At 47.7% G+C, this 16,873-nt stretch overlaps 2 protein-coding genes and 1 long non-coding RNA gene across 4 annotated transcripts in view; 2 read left to right on the forward strand and 1 right to left on the reverse strand.

Annotated features, from left to right (window-relative positions):
- The window catches only part of LOC135553151 (phosphatidylinositol 3,4,5-trisphosphate 5-phosphatase 2A-like), a 67,673-nt gene extending 67,138 nt beyond the window's left edge, over positions 1 to 535 (forward strand). Inside the window, 1 exon segment of the mRNA XM_064985298.1 lies at positions 55 to 535. Coding sequence (XP_064841370.1) covers positions 55 to 145 — 91 coding nt within the window. The 3' untranslated portion in view covers positions 146 to 535.
- A 1,494-nt stretch (positions 536 to 2,029) lies between these two features.
- LOC135553153 (uncharacterized) lies at positions 2,030 to 12,073 on the forward strand. The gene is made up of 2 exons (XR_010457556.1): positions 2,030 to 7,764; positions 7,989 to 12,073. It is a non-coding gene; the product is annotated as an uncharacterized LOC135553153 (long non-coding RNA).
- A 570-nt stretch (positions 12,074 to 12,643) lies between these two features.
- LOC135551563 (paired mesoderm homeobox protein 2A-like) lies at positions 12,644 to 16,581 on the reverse strand. Of its 2 annotated transcripts, none has more exons than XM_064982771.1 (3): positions 16,359 to 16,581; positions 14,515 to 14,702; positions 12,644 to 14,204 (listed from the first exon to the last, which is right to left on the reverse strand). In XM_064982771.1, the coding sequence occupies exons 1-3, from the start codon at positions 16,579 to 16,581 to the stop codon at positions 13,719 to 13,721; spliced, it is 897 nt and encodes a 298-aa protein (XP_064838843.1). In that variant the 3' UTR covers positions 12,644 to 13,718. The 2 variants fall into 2 exon arrangements, with proteins under 2 accessions (XP_064838843.1, XP_064838842.1); XM_064982770.1 differs by having other exon boundaries at positions 14,503 to 14,702; positions 16,359 to 16,572.
- Positions 16,582 to 16,873: the final 292 nt, after the last annotated feature.

Genomic DNA, 16,873 nt, shown 5'->3' on the forward strand with positions numbered 1-16,873 from the left:
AACATCACACATGTCACTTCATGAATCTCACCCAATCATGTTCTTCCTTCTCAGTGACATCACAGAGGAGGACTTGGAGGAGGCGGGCGTTCTAGATCCCTCTCACAAAAGGATTCTGCTGGAGAGCCTGAGACAGCAGAAGTGAGCTGAACCGCTCTGAACCGGTCCGAACCGATCCATACTGGGCCATGCTGGCCCAAACCCAGCTGAACCTAGCTGAGACGTGCTAATCCATGCCAGACTGTGCCTTGTGAGAGAAATTGCACTCCCTCCATTATACTTTTTGTTGACAAACTGATTTATCAAACGTCCTTTTTAAAATTGTTTATGTATTGTGCTGTGTGTACGTTTCTATGTTATTATAACTGCAGATGTTGTGTTAACCAGCTTTATTTAAACAGTACAAACATTTCAGTCCTTTGTTAAGCATCACATGGTCCTCTTCCCTGCTACCCTCCTAACAGACCCCTGTCCAACACCCCCCACCCCCCTAACAGACCCCTGTCCAACACCCCCACCCCCTAACAGACCCCTGTCCAACACCCCCACCCCCTAACAGACCCCTGTCCAACACCCCCACCCCCTAACAGACCCCTGTCCAACACCCCGACCCTCCTAACAGACCCCTGTCCAACACCCCCGACCCTCCTAACAGACCCCTGTCCAACACCCCCACCCCCTAACAGACCCCTGTACAACACCCCCACCCCCTAACAGACCCCTGTCCAACACCCCCACCCTCCTAACAGACCCCTGTCCAACACCCCCACCCTCCTAACAGACCCCTGTCCAACACCCCCCACCCCCTAACAGACCCCTGTCCAACACCCCCACCCCCTAACAGACCCCTGTCCAACACCCCGACCCTCCTAACAGACCCCTGTCCAACACCCCCCACCCCCTAACAGACCCCTGTACAACACCCCCCACCCCCCTAACAGACCCCTGTCCAACACCCCCACCCTCCTAACAGACCCCTGTCCAACACCCCCCACCCTCCTAACAGACCCCTGTCCAACACCCCCCACCCCCTAACAGACCCCTGTCCAACACCCCCCACCCCCCTAACAGACCCCTGTCCAACACCCCGACCCTCCTAACAGACCCCTGTCCAACACCCCCACCCCCTAACAGACCCCTGTACAACACCCCCCACCCCCTAACAGACCCCTGTCCAACACCCCCACCCTCCTAACAGACCCCTGTCCCAACACCCTCCACCCCCCTATCAGACCCCTGTCCCAACACCCTCCACCCCCCTAACAGACCCCTGTCCCAACACTCCACGCCCCCCTAACAGACCCCTGTCCCAACACTCCGCGCCCCCCTAACAGACCCCTGTCCCAACACTCCGCGCCCCCCTAACAGACCCCTGTCCCAACACTCCGCGCCCCCTAACAGACCCCTGTCCCAACACTCCGCGCCCCCTAACAGACCCCTGTCCCAACACTCCGCGCCCCCCTAACAGACCCCTGTCCCAACACTCCGCGCCCCCCTAACAGACCCCTGTCCCAATATTCTGCGCCCCCCTAACAGACCCCTACCCCAACACTCCACGCCCCCCTAACAGACCCCTACCCCAACACTCCACGCCCCCTAACAGACCCCTCCCCCAACACTCCACGCCCCCTAACAGACCCCTTCCCCAACACTCCACGCCCCCCTAACAGACCCGTATCCCAACACTCCACGCCCCCCTAACAGACCCCTCCCCCAACACTCCACGCCCCCTAACAGACCCCTCCCCCAACACTCCACGCCCCCTAACAGACCCCTCCCCCAACACTCCACGCCCCCTAACAGACCCCTATCCCAACACTCCACCCCCTAACAGACCCGTATCCCAACACTCCACGCCCCCTAACAGACCCCTCCCCCAACACTCCACGCCCCCCTAACAGACCCCTCCCCCCAACACTCCACGCCCCCTAACAGACCCCTCCCCCAACACTCCACGCCCCCTAACAGACCCCTATCCCAACACTCCACGCCCCCTAACAGACCCCTCCCCCAACACTCCACGCCCCCTAACAGACCCCTCCCCCAACACTCCGCGCCCCCTAACAGACCCCTCCCCCAACACGCCCCTCCCCCTAACAGACCCCTCCCCCAACACGCCCCTCCCCTCGCCCTCAGAAACCATTTGGCTCCTGGGATGGAGAAGACATTCAGTGGCATCATCACCTTGTGAGAACTGAGTTGATCATTATTGTTGTTATTCACGAATAGGATTATCAGCATGATTATGTGTTCAGTGTTTTTTAGTGTGCATGTTTTATGTTTTATTTTTTATTTTTTTTGTATTTGTTATTTGTTTTTATTTTATTTTAAGTACTTTTTTTTCAGCGTTAATTTTGCAGATAGATTTTAGCTTTCATCATTGTAGTGTAGTGTGCACGTTTTGTTTCAAAGATGAAGGGAAGGAACCACACCAGCACTAAGGCCTTCCTCTATCAGTGTGACTGAACCTCTTCTCAACATGATGTTGTTGTTTTGTTGAGCTGTGCTGGTGTCCAAGGCCCCCTTCCTTCAGTAGCACAAACTACTGTACCCATCATGCAGTTGTCCATGTACTAATTAGTGTCTTATTGATGCTGAGCTGGAGGGAAGTCCAGCCTACACACAGTGGGTCCCCAGGATGGATCCTGACTGAGACACACTGGCAGACACCACAGGCTGCTGGTTGTCCACGTCACCACATGGTGGTGCTGTTGTCCTAGCAACCTCAGTAGAAACACAGGATAAAAACTGAATACACACCAAGTCATATAAAGGACTGTTTTATAACATTATACTTTAACGTTCATGATTCTGTTTTATATAAATGTATATGTTGACGTTCTTTGACTGTTGTAAAAAAATAGGAACGAGTGGACACAGGAGATATGTGATAGAATTGAGTGTTTATCTGATGATGTCACAAGTTGTTTAATCTTTAGCATAAAGTAGCCCCTCCCATTCCATCTCCTCTATCCCCTCTGTCCCATTTCTTCCCATCTACCCCCTCTCCTATTCCATCTCCTCTATCCCCTCTGTCCCATGTCTTCCCATCTACCCCCTCTCCCATTCCATCTCCTCTATCCCCTCTGTCCCATGTCTTCCCATCTACCCCCTCTCCCATTCCATCTCCTCTATCCCCTCTGTCCCATTTCTTCCCATCTACCCCCTCTCCCATTCCATCTCCTCTATCCCCTCTGTCCCATGTCTTCCCATCTACCCCCTCTCCCATTCCATCTCCTCTATCCCCTCTGTCCCATGTCTTCCCATCTACCCCCTCTCCCATTCCATCTCCTCTATCCCCTCTGTCCCATTTCTTCCCATCTACCCCTCTCCTATTCCATCTCCTCTATCCCCTCTGTCCCATGTCTTCCCATCTACCCCCTCTCCTATTCCATATCCTCTATCCCCTCTGTCCCATGTCTTCCCATCTACCCCCTCTCCCATTCCATCTCCTCTATCCCCTCTGTCCCATGTCTTCCCATCTACCCCCTCTCCCATTCCATCTCCTCTATCCCCTCTGTCCCATTTCTTCCCATCTACCCCCTCTCCTATTCCATCTCCTCTATCCCCTCTGTCCCATGTCTTCCCATCTACCCCTCTCCTATTCCATCTCCTCTATCCCCTCTGTCCCATGTCTTCCCATCTACCCCCTCTCCTATTCCTTCTCCTCTATCCCCTCTGTCCCATGTCTTCCCATCTACCCCCTCTCCCATTCCATCTCCTCTATCCCCTCTGTCCCATTTATTCCCATCTACCCCCTCTCAAATTCCATCTCCTCTATCCCCTCTGTCCCATGTCTTCCCATCTACCCCCTCTCCCATTCCTTCTCCTCTATCCCCTCTGTCCCAATCCTTTCTCTCTACCCCCTCTCCCAATCCTTTCTCTCTACCCCCTCTCTCATTCTCCAGTGCCTTATCCTCAGGGTTGGGGAGTTTACATGTAACGGTAACTGTAATCCGTTACAAACAAAAATATTGTAATCAGATTACAGATACTTTTGAAAAACTAGAAGATTACTTCCAGGACTATTTTTAAATTCAGAAAGGATGTTTATGAAAAAAAAATATTGACACTTCTATGTTTTCTGAATGACATTCAAATCAGCATTGAAGAAGGAAAAGAGCAGGAAAGGGCTATTGTAGGCTACAGTCCAAGCCATGTCTTCCAATGGTGTGACTGCTGTCGGCATCCAAAGATGATCCAACTTGAATAAACGCTTGGAGGTGAGGATGACAGCAATGGTGGAGTCTACCGCAATACCGATATCACTTATTATTATCTACATAGCGCATTGATGTGAGTCACACTGCATGCTCTCTTATTTAGCTATTTTTGCCTTACGGATTGTGGTTGTTGTGGATGGATGTTCACAAATCTAAATGTGGTTTTGAACCCAATAATGGTTGAATTCAAGAAGTTTAAACTGCCTGTCAATCAATGTTTTTGAAACCAGTGGATAGCCAGTGAAAAAAGCACTCTTGAAACAGCTGCATAGTGCGGATCCCAGCCTATGGAATAACAGCTGCATAGTGTGGAACCCAGCCTATGGAATAACAACTGCATAGTGTGGAACCCAGCATATGGAATAACAGCTGCATAGTGTGGAACCCAGCATATGGAATAACAGCTGCATAGTGCGGATCCCAGCCTATGGAATAACAGCTGCATAGTGTGGAACCCAGCCTATGGAATAACAGCTGCATAGTGTGGAACCCAGCATATGGAATAACAGCTGCATAGTGTGGAACCCAGCATATGGAATAACAGCTGCATAGTGTGGAACCCAGCATATGGAATAACAGCTGCATAGTGTGGAACCCAGCCTATGGAATAACAGCTGCATAGTGTGGAACCCAGCATATGGAATAACAGCTGCATAGTGTGGAACCCAGCATATGGAATAACAGCTGCATAGTGTGGAACCCAGCATATGGAATAACAGCTGCATAGTGTGGAACCCAGCATATGGAATAACAGCTGCATAGTGTGGAACCCAGCATATGGAATAACAGCTGCATAGTGTGGAACCCAGCATATGGAATAACAGCTGCATAGTGTGGAACCCAGCATATGGAATAACAGCTGCATAGTGTGGAACCCAGCCTATGGAATAACAGCTGCATAGTGTGGAACCCAGCATATGGAATAAACGTGGTGCTTTTATTGCACAATATAATTCAAGTTGATAAAAATAAATCCATAAGCCTACTGGACACATGCTCAAACTCGTTCACTTTTGATAGACTTAAAGGGTCAATCTGTAGATGGTACATCCATATTTGGACTTATACATTATATATACCTGTATATATCCATTGATTGTTGAAGAATATAACTTATAAATGCCTCATGAGCTTAGTTCAACTGCCACACTCCATCAGAACCCAAAATAGAAGCTTGTTTTTCTCCAATGTTTGTAAACATTGTAAATGTAATCAAACAAGGTATAGCCTCATAACATACTGTAGTTACAACTGTAATGTTGATATCATGGATGGTCAGTCCTTACATCCGTAGCTTTGTCTATTAATCTGAGAGTGGTTACATTTCTCCAGGCCCATCCCTCAGCCTTTTACCAAAACAGAGGCGGGGTGCCCATTTTGTTATTGTTTCATCTGTGGAGTTGCCCTTTAAACAGCTGCATATTATCAAGATATCAAAGTGTCGCCAACGAAAAGGTAAACAATAGACATATAGCAAATGCAGCATATGGCATTCATTTTTCACATGTAAATAGCCATTTTCAGTAGTGCTCAAAGCATGCCATTCCATGAGCGAAGCATTTATTTTTCAATTAGAATCAATAAGCCCAATCAGTCCTCAATGACAAAATCATAAACAACACAGTAGGGCTGGCTAATAAGTCCTTCGTTTTGGGGTTATACTCAGATAAAACAGTTTGGCTGATCTATACTTCTGTATTTCCAAGTCCTATTCTTGAAGGTCAAGGGGTGTATCATTTATTGTAATGACTGGAATTCTGATAGACTGGTTTTTAATGTAAAGATATAATTTAATCGTTGTAGTAGAAAGCGATGGGTTAGAAGAAGCCTACATAACCAACCCATAAAGTAAAATGTAACATCCATTTATGACCAGCTATGTAAACTCTAACATTGATTTATCCTGCAATGTTGTTCAATTGATAACATACATTTTTGTCTTCTTCTTATGCCTCTTAAGGGGAAAGTCATCTAAAATAAATTGAATGTAATCAGATTACGTTACTGAGTTTGGGTAATCCAAAAGTTATATTTCTGATTACAATTTTGGACAGGTAACTAGTTTAGAAAGTAACCTACCCAACCCTGCTTATCCTACTGTGCCTTCTCCTGTCTCTCCTCTACCCCCCTCTCCCATTCCATCTCCTATACCCTAGTCCCATTCCCTAGGGCCTGTCTCTCCTCTACCCCCCCTCTCCCATTCCATCTCCTATACCCTAGTCCCATTCCCTAGGGCCTATATCTCCTCTACCCCCCCTCTCCCTTTCCATCTCCTATACCCTAGTCCCATTCCCTAGGGCCTGTCTCTCCTCTTCCCCCCCTCTCCCATTCCATCTCCTATACCCTAGTCCCATTCCCTAGGGCCTATATCTCCTCTACCCCCCCTCTCCCTTTCCATCTCCTATACCCTAGTCCCATTCCCTAGGGCCTGTCTCTCCTCTCCCATTCCATCTCCTATACCCTAGTCCCATTCCCTAGGGCCTGTCTCTCCTCTACTCCTCTCTCCCATTCCATCTCCTATACCCTAGTCCCATTCCCTAGGGCCTGTCTCTCCTCTACTCTCCTCTCCCATTCCATCTCCTATACCCTAGTCCCATTCCATCTCCTATACCCTAGTCCCATTCCATCTCCTATACCCTAGTCCCATTCCATCTCCTATACCCTAGTCCCATTCCATCTCCTATACCCTAGTCCCATTCCATCTCCTATACCCTAGTCCCATTCCATCTCCTATACCCTAGTCCCATTCCCTAGGGCCTTATCCTACAGTGCCTTCTATACCCCCCTCCCATTTTTATTTTTATTTAACCAGGAAAAGCCTATTGAGACACAGAGTCTCTTTTTCAAGGGAGACCTGGCCAAGAAGGCAGCAACAATCAATACATTACAGAATTAAAACATACAACAATACAATACAACAACATGATCCAGCCTAAGAAAAAGCATTTACACTCCTCTGTAACAGAGTCTCCCATCAATATTTTAAATGAATTCCGTGGCACTAACATCAATAGTGGAAAAAGTACCCAATTGTCATACTTGAGTAAATGTAAAGATACCTTAATAGAAAATGGCTCCAGCAGTCTAAAGTGGCGCAGCGGTCTAAGGCACTGCATCTCAGTAAAGGCGTCACTACAGACCCTGGTTTGATTCCAGGCTGTATCACATCCGGCCGTGATTGGGAGTCCCATAGTGCGTCGCACAATTGGCCCAGTGTCGTCTGGGTTAGGGTTTGGCCGGGGAAGGCCCAGTGTCGTCTGGATTAGGGTTTGGCCGGGGAAGGTCCAGTGTCATCTGGATTAGGGTTTGGCAGGGGAAGGTCCAGTGTCGTCTGGATTAGGGTTTAGCAGGGGAAGGTCCAGTGTCGTCTGGATTAGGGTTTGACAGGGGAAGGCCCAGTGTCGTCTGGATTAGGGTTTGGCAGGGGAAGGTCCAGTGTCGTCTGGATTAGGGTTTGGCAGGGGAAGGTCCAGTGTCGTCTGGATTAGGGTTTGGCAGGGGAAGGTCCAGTGTCGTCTGGATTAGGGTTTGGCAGGGGAAGGTCCAGTGTCGTCTGGATTAGGGTTTAGCAGGGGAAGGCCCAGTGTCGTCTGGATTAGGGTTTAGCAGGGGAAGGCCCAGTGTCGTCTGGATTAGGGTTTAGCAGGGGAAGGTCCAGTGTCGTCTGGATTAGGGTTTAGCAGGGGAAGGCCCAGTGTCGTCTGGATTAGGGTTTAGCAGGGGGAAGGTCCAGTGTCGTCTGGATTAGGGTTTAGCAGGGGGAAGGCCCAGTGTCGTCTGGATTAGGGTTTGGCCGGGGAAGGCCCAGTGTCGTCTGGATTAGGGTTTAGCAGGGGAAGGCCCAGTGTCGTCTGGATTAGGGTTTAGCAGGGGAAGGTCCAGTGTCGTCTGGATTAGGGTTTGGCCGGGGAAGGCCCAGTGTCGTCTGGATTAGGGTTTAGCAGGGGAAGGTCCAGTGTCGTCTGGATTAGGGTTTAGCAGGGGAAGGTCCAGTGTCGTCTGGATTAGGGTTTAGCAGGGGAAGGCCCAGTGTCGTCTGGATTAGGGTTTAGCAGGGGGAAGGTCCAGTGTCGTCTGGATTAGGGTTTAGCAGGGGGAAGGCCCAGTGTCGTCTGGATTAGGGTTTAGCAGGGGAAGGCCCAGTGTCGTCTGGATTAGGGTTTAGCAGGGGAAGGCCCAGTGTCGTCTGGATTAGGGTTTAGCAGGGGAAGGTCCAGTGTCGTCTGGATTAGGGTTTGGCCGGGGAAGGCCCAGTGTCGTCTGGATTAGGGTTTAGCAGGGGAAGGTCCAGTGTCGTCTGGATTAGGGTTTAGCAGGGGAAGGCCCAGTGTCGTCTGGATTAGGGTTTGGATGGGGAAGGCCCAGTGTCGTCTGGATTAGGGTTTAGCAGGGGAAGGCCCAGTGTCGTCTGGATTAGGGTTTGGATGGGGAAGGCCCAGTGTCGTCTGGATTAGGGTTTAGCAGGAGAAGGTCCAGTGTCGTCTGGATTAGGGTTTAGCAGGGGAAGGTCCAGTGTCGTCTGGATTAGGGTTTGGCCGGGGAAGGTCCAGTGTCGTCTGGATTAGGGTTTAGCAGGGGAAGGTCCAGTGTCGTCTGGATTAGGGTTTAGCAGGGGAAGGCCCAGTGTCGTCTGGATTAGGGTTTGGATGGGGAAGGCCCAGTGTCGTCTGGATTAGGTTTTGGATGGGGAAGGCCCAGTGTCGTCTGGATTAGGGTTTAGCAGGGGAAGGTCCAGTGTCGTCTGGATTAGGGTTTAGCAGGGGAAGGTCCAGTGTCGTCTGGATTAGGGTTTAGCAGGGGAAGGCCCAGTGTCGTCTGGATTAGGGTTTAGCAGGGGAAGGTCCAGTGTTGTCTGGATTAGGGTTTGGCCGGGGAAGGTCCAGTGTCGTCTGGATTAGGGTTTGGCCGGGGAAGGCCTAGTGTCGTCTGGATTAGGGTTTGGCAGGGGAAGGTCCAGTGTCGTCTGGATTAGGGTTTGGCAGGGGAAGGCCCAGTGTCGTCTGGATTAGGGTTTGGCAGGGGAAAGTCCAGTGTCGTCTGGATTAGGGTTTGGCCGGGGAAGGCCCAGTGTCGTCTGGATTAGGGTTTGGCAGGGGAAGGTCCAGTGTCGTCTGGATTAGGGTTTGGCAGGGGAAGGTCCAGTGTCGTCTGGATTAGGGTTTGGCAGGGGAAGGTCCAGTGTCGTCTGGATTAGGGTTTGGCCGGGGAAGGCCCAGTGTCGTCTGGATTAGTGTTTGGCCGGGGAAGGCCCAGTGTCGTCTGGATTAGGGTTTGGCCGGGGAAGGCCCAGTGTCGTCTGGATTAGGGTTTGGCCGGGGAAGGCCCAGTGTCGTCTGGATTAGGGTTTGGCCGGGGAAGGCCCAGTGTGGTCTGTATTAGGGTTTGGCCGTGGAAGGCCGTCATTGTAAATAAGAATTTGTTCTTAACTGACTTGCCTAGTTAAATGAAGGTTATAGAAAAAGAAAATGGTAAAAGTGAAAGTCACGCAGTAAAATACTACTTGAGTAAAAGTATTTGCTTTTAAATGCTTTCTCCTATATTTCTCCTTCCCATTCCCTAGGGCATTATCCTACAGTGCTTTCTCCTATATCCCTTCCCATTCCCTAGTGCCTTATCCTACAGTACTTTCTCCTATATCCCTTCCCTTCCCTAGGGCATTATCCTACAGTACTTTCCCATATATCCCATTCCCTAGTGCCTTATCCTACAGTGTTTTCTCCCCTTCCCATTCCCTAGTGCGATATCCTACAGTGCTTTCTCCCCTTCTCATTCCCTAGCGCATTATCCTACAGTGCTTTCTCCCCTACCCATTCCCTAGGGCATTATTCTACAGTACTTTCTCCTATACCCATTCCCTAGGGCATTATCCTACAGTGCTTTCTCCTATACCCATTCCCTGGCGCATTATCCTACAGTACTTTCTCCTATACCCATTCCCTAGTGCATTATCCTACAGTGCTTTCTCCTATACCCATTCCCTAGCGCATTATCCTACAGTGCTTTCTCCTATACCCATTCCCTAGCACATTATCCTACTGTGCTTTCTCCTATACCCATTCCCTGGCACATTATCCTACAGTGCTTTCTCCTGTACCCATTCCCTAGGGCATTATCCTACAGTACTTTCTCCTATACCCATTCCCTAGCACATTATCCTACAGTGCTTTCTCCTGTACCCATTCCCTGGCACATTATCCTACAGTGCTTTCTCCTGTACCCATTCCCTAGCGCATTATCCTACAGTACTTTCTCCTATACCCATTCCCTAGTGCATTATCCTACAGTGCTTTCTCCTATATCCCTTCCCATTCCCTAGCGCATTATCCTACAGTGCTTTCTCCCCTTCCCATTCCCTAGCGCATTATCCTACAGTGCTTTCTCCCCTACCCCTTCCCTAGGGCATTATCCTACAGTACTTTCTCATATACCCCATTCCCTAGGGCATTATCCTACAGTACTTTCTCATATACCCCATTCCCTAGGGCATTATCCTACAGTACTTTCTCATATACCCCATTCCCTAGGGCATTATCCTACAGTGCTTTCTCCCCTACCCCTTCCCTAGGGCATTATCCTACAGTACTTTCTCATATACCCCATTCCCTAGTGCCTTATCCTACAGTGCTTTCTCCCCTTCCCATTCCCTAGTGCGATATCCTACAGTGCTTTCTCCCCTTCTCATTCCCTAGCGCATTATCCTACAGTGCTTTCTCCCCTACCCATTCCCTAGGGCATTATTCTACAGTACTTTCTCCTATACCCATTCCCTGGCGCATTATCCTACAGTGCTTTCTCCTGTACCCATTCCCTAGCGCCTTATCCTACAGTACTTTCTCCTATACCCATTCCCTAGGGCATTATCCTACAGTGCTTTCTCCTATACTCTATACAATCTGAAAAGATTGTCAGTGTTTCGAGCTCCAGTCTTTTTCTGGATGTAACTGTGTAACCATTGATTTCTTGTTAAGCTAATATTTAACCCGTCAATGCTGTTTTTCTCTTGGCAGTATAACTGACTACATTTGAAGGTTTTATGTGTTTCTGAGGGAAAAACCTACGAGAGGACAAGGAAGAATAATATGATTCAAATAGACAGGAAGGAGAAATTGCCTTTATTGTTTACCATAACACGCATCATACACTATCATACAGCATGTTATTAAAACAGGACTAAACTAACTGAAGTTCTCAATGGTGATGTAATAATGACTTGTCAATGGTGATGACATCTTGTTCTGCCTCTCCTCCAGCTGACTATGAGGACTGGTTTCACCATAACTGACTTCTGAAGCTTCGGTTTTGACACTGGGATAGGGTATATTTTACACTTTCCCTCATTGGTGCTGAGAATAGCTGGCTACTGTGACTCCCTTTTCTGTGTGTGTGAGAGAGAGTGAGACCAAGGGAGAGATTATTTGAAAAGAAGAGGAAGAAATGTGAGTGCAGGGAAGAGTGATATGATCCCTTAGCATCTCGGAGCCAAGGACACACAAAACCACATCTCGTTAGTTTGAGCAATGCTTTTAGATTTATTTGACAGAATATTACAGTAGTGCTATAACCCTTCACACAACCTCTATAACCCTTCACACAGTTGCTATAAGCCTTCCCTTTGCCCTTATGTAGACAGGATGAGCAGTGAGCTGAGACATGCTCTGTAATGAACAACACCTCAAAGCAATGTGGAAAAAACACTAGACTAGGACTCATATTTATATTATTATTTACAAATCATGTTCAATTACAACATTTTGATATCTGTCTATTTCAAAAGACACTGCTTTTGGTCACGAAAACATGTTTATTGTTATTCCATTATTTTATCATCAATAAATAACTGTTCTCCAGTATAGCTGTCTTGAGTGCCATCTCTTTAGTAACATAGAGAGAGAGAGGGAGACGGGGAGAGGGAGAGGGACACAGGGAGAGGGAGGGAGACGGGGAGAGGGAGAGAGGGACACAGGGAGAGAGAGAGAGGGACATGGGGAGAGAGAGGGAGACGGGAAGAGGGAGAGAGGGAGACGGGGAGAGAGAAGGAGACGGGAAGAGGGAGAGAGGGACACGGGGAGAGAGAGGGACACGGGGAGAGGGACACGGGAGAGAGAGGGAGACGGGGAGAGGGAGAGAGGGACACGGGAGAGAGAGGGACACGGGGAGAGAGAGGGAGACGGGGAGAGGGACACGGGGAGAGAGAGATGGAGAGAGGGAGAGGGAGAAAGAGGGACACGGGGAGTAGTGTCACAGACCATTAGAGTGACATGTTTAATGCAATAATAAAGGTCAACCACTGGTCCACTAGTGTTCAAGCTCAGGTCAGAGGAAGTACAACATTGCTGACCTGAATCCCAAAACATCTTAAACCTCTGCCCCCACCTTCCCCCAGTCAGCCAGCCAGCCAGCCAGCCAACCAGCCAGCCAGTCAGTCAGGGAGGGAGCCAGCCAGTCAGTCAGGGAGGGAGCCAGCCAGCCAGTCAGCCAGCCAGTCAGACAGGGAGGGAGCCAGCCAGTCAGTCAGGGAGGGAACCAGCCAGTCAGCCAGCCAGCCACAATCAGTCAGGGAGAGAGCCAGCCAGCCAGTCAGTCAGGGAGGGAGCGTCGCTATGTGAAGGGTAAAGGAATACGTATATGTGAGATGTTTGAGCTGGTCGTCCAGGGAAACGGGCATTGGGGTGGCGGGGGGGTTGTCTGACAGTAGGAGTTGTGTCGGGGTACATTGGCGTGGGGTGTAGTGAGGATGTGAGTGGGGGTCTGGTCTGGCCTTCAGGGGGATAATTGGATTTGTGGGTCCCCTCTCCAGTACAGAGGGATTTGGGGGTCCCCTCTCTCTGCCAGGGATATAAAGGAAGTTGTGCTTGCTGGTAACAGTTTGGGTTTTGTCCCCTGAGTCTCCCCAGGGAGACTGACTGTTTACCTTCACCCTGCCATGTTCACATACTAATCAGGGGGTACAGGGGCTAGGAGCTACTGTTACTAAGTGCACCACAATGTCTGCTAAGGCCTTTCGTACTGTGTATAGTGTGTGTGTTGGGAAGTATGTGTAGCTTTGTTGGAGTGAGAACATACAGACAACTGACACACACACATACACATACATAAACACACACACACACACACACACTCCCCGTACGAGATGCATGTTACACACACTTCAACACAAACACTCACACATTCACAAACTACAACTGCCACATGGAGTGTTCGGGTGGTAATAAATGAAAGGGGGTAGTCCCGCTCCGGGGGGCAGTAGATAGAGGGGGAAGGACAATATAGATATACAGTAGTTATACTAGAGATCTCTGCTCCTTGTCTCTAGTACAGGTTAGTCTGTATAGATATACAGTAATTATACTAGAGATCTCTGCTCCTTGTCTCTAGTACAGGTTAGTCTGTATAGATATACAGTAATTATACTAGAGATCTCTGCTCCTTGTCTCTAGTACAGGTTAGTCTGTATAGATATACAGTACTTATACTAGAGATCTGTGCTCCTTGTCTCTAGTACAGGTTAGTCTTGAGAGCATTGGGTTTCCGGTGGAAGGAGGAGAGCACGCCAGCGAAAGGCCCTGTCATACTGTCTGCCGGCTGCCACGCCTTCAGCAGCTCTGGAGCCTGGGCTGCGGGTTGGGCCATTCCTGGGTGGGCGGGGCCTAGGCTGGGCCAGCCAGGGGGTTTGAGCCCCTGCAGAACGGGGGAGCTGGAGGTGTTAGCGTAGCCACTGTTAGCAGGGGCGGGGCTGGGGCTGAGGCTGGCAGGGCTACCCATGTTCCCATTGGCTGAGCCGGGCAGCGAGGCGGTGCTGTCAGGGGTGGGACTGCAGGTGGACTCTTTTGATTCGTCGTCATCCGAGGAAGATCTGGGCTCGCCCTTTTTACCCCCGGTACAGCCATTGTTCCCTCCTGGGCCCCCGGTCCCGTTACCAGATTTAGAGTTGGCCGCACGCTCCACCTTACGGAACTTAGCCCGCCGGTTCTGGAACCATACCTGATGCAGACAGACGATATAGTTTAGTCTCATTGAAAATTATAAACATACAACCAGAGGAAAACGGCAAAAAAAAGAACTACACATAAAAATACATACTATCTCTAGAATAAAACTCACATGAAGGATGCATAGATTACAATTTGGTAGATTGCAATACTTTTGACAGTAATTGGTTGCATCTCTAAGAAAAATACATGATGGTGTAGACCCATACATTTATGATTTAAAAAAAATCTATTGTAAATTAATTCTGTTGTGAATTAATTCTGTTGTGAATTCGTGTTTTTCATCAGACCACTGGACTCACCTGCACCCGCGCCTCAGTAAGGTCGATCTTGAGTGCAAGCTCCTCGCGCGTGTAGATGTCGGGATAGTGGGTCTCTGCGAACACGCGCTCCAGCTCCTTCAGCTGTGAGCTCGTGAAGGTGGTCCTTATGCGCCGCTGTTTCCGCTTCTCGTTCAAACCAGAAGGGTCCGAGAAGAACTTATATGGAACTGCGGAGTCAACCAATCACAATAAAAACCATGTCGTTATTTGAATTAAGTATGGTATCAGAACAAAATGGATATGTGGTAAATCCTAAACTCTGTTTTATTTTAGGCGTTTTTCGATAGACTATGTTATGGAGTTGATTTTGTCTGATCTGGTAGGTTATAGGCTATAGCTTGACGATTTTTTTCCCCCTGGAGAATAAAAGTTTTTAATGTACTTGATCAATCCAACTAAGGGTATTTAACCTACAAGTAGGATAGGTGAATATCGTGGTTCCCATATTGATATAATGTATTATTCTGAATTCGTTTTATTTATGTTTCTCTTTTGCTTTAGTCTATGGGAATGATAGGGAAATAGTCTAAAAGTAAAACAAATATCGGATTATATTTATGCAATTACCTAGTTGTAATTATACCATGAACTAACCTAAATAATTTGTAATTTGTACAAATTTGCCTAAGCTAAACATGGAATAACAGAATGTGATAGGCTATCAACATGGGCATCACATAAAATGTTGTGATAGACTTACCACCAAACAGTTTCATTCAAATTGATTTTAAAAGTATTCAAATTAATAGTTTAATACTTTTCATTAGAGACAGATATTCTGGAATAAATCATTGTTTTTTCTCAGAGAGAGAGCGAGCGAGAGCGCATAACGCACGTGACGTTCTGTCAGTGTGCCTTCATTGGAGCTGCAATTAAAGCATTTAAAAAAAATATTAGCTCATCCAAAAAGTGTGTGGTAATTCGCTTGGTCTGGATATAAGCTGTGAAATAATCACGTTTTAGGAGCAGCAGCAGGTGTACGCTTTTCGAATAAGGTGGCATAGCCTGCACTATTCAACCATTTATTGACAAAAAGGACGTTTTTATTAGTTGTAGGACTATTAGTAGTTGCAAAACAACTTTTTACGATGTTAATTTACATTTTGGTTTATTATAATGATTGAATTGTTATTATAAGACAGTAGTTGACATATTATTATTGCTACTAAGTAGGCTATTTTTTGTTTGTTTCGGTTTGGGTTTTTTGGACACTTGAAAACGAGATGGTGCATCTCAAGAGATTTCATCCTGCAAAATGTTTAATAAATCAATATATTTGCATATTCAACCATAATGACATAAATCATAAAAATGGAAATGTATGGCAATGTAGCAAAAAACAAACATTTGAATTGCGCAATCGAATCTTGACAACATAACGAAATATACAAATATACAATTATGGATAAAATACATTTAATTGAATAAACAAATTACAAATTTGATTAGTTGATAATACAGATATATTTGTCCTCTAACGAATTTTACACTGATTGAATTACCCCATGCCAACGAACATAAAACGAGAGGTTAGATTTGAGCGACCCTCAAAATTAAGAGGTATGAGAATATAAAACAGAATATTTATAATTTCGATTGATTTGGTTTTCAGTAATCAAATCAAATGCCTTACCTTCTTCGATTAGCCTAGTTGGCATAATAAAAAATAAAATAAAAAACATTTTACGCACGTATTTCAAATAAAAACCAGACGCTTTAATAAGTATAGTCAACATCCCCAGACATTTGCAGCTGGAGATTAAACACTGTAGTGTTTCATCTGCATGCCTGATTTCCCGCCCATGCCTTCTGCGCGCTCTTACCTGTGGAATAGGGTGTGGGCTGGTGCTCGCGCAGGGACCCCAGTGTGCAGTTCGCGGTGCTGAGGGGCGCGCAGCCCGGGTTGGCACCGAACCCGGTCCGGATCGGGTTGTACTGGAACGAGCTGGCCTGGCTGCAGGAGCTGAAGTCCGCGTAGGCCGATGCCTCCATGGCCGCCATGCACGAGTCATATGAGTTCAGGTAGGAGTAATCCATTTTATACATGGAGACGCGAGAACGACAACTCTGGGAGAGCGCTTGATGAAATGTACTTCTCAAGATTCGAGAGGAATTAAAACGTTGAAGCTGGAAAACACCACAGAATGAGTTCAGTTTTTCTAATTTCTCCAAGGACCAGGTTAAGATCCCCGAGTTAGCAGCCCCTCTCTCCAATTTGGTTTTCTTGTTTTCAGTCAAAGCAGGGTGTTCTTTGACTATATATGTATTTCTTCATGTGGTTCTCTCTTCCTTGACAGCAATATTCCTGAAATCTCTTTCTTTCTTTTCTCTCTCAGTA

This window comes from Oncorhynchus masou, chromosome 13, assembly GCF_036934945.1.
Source record: "Oncorhynchus masou masou isolate Uvic2021 chromosome 13, UVic_Omas_1.1, whole genome shotgun sequence".
NCBI classification, from domain to species: domain Eukaryota; kingdom Metazoa; phylum Chordata; class Actinopteri; order Salmoniformes; family Salmonidae; genus Oncorhynchus; species Oncorhynchus masou.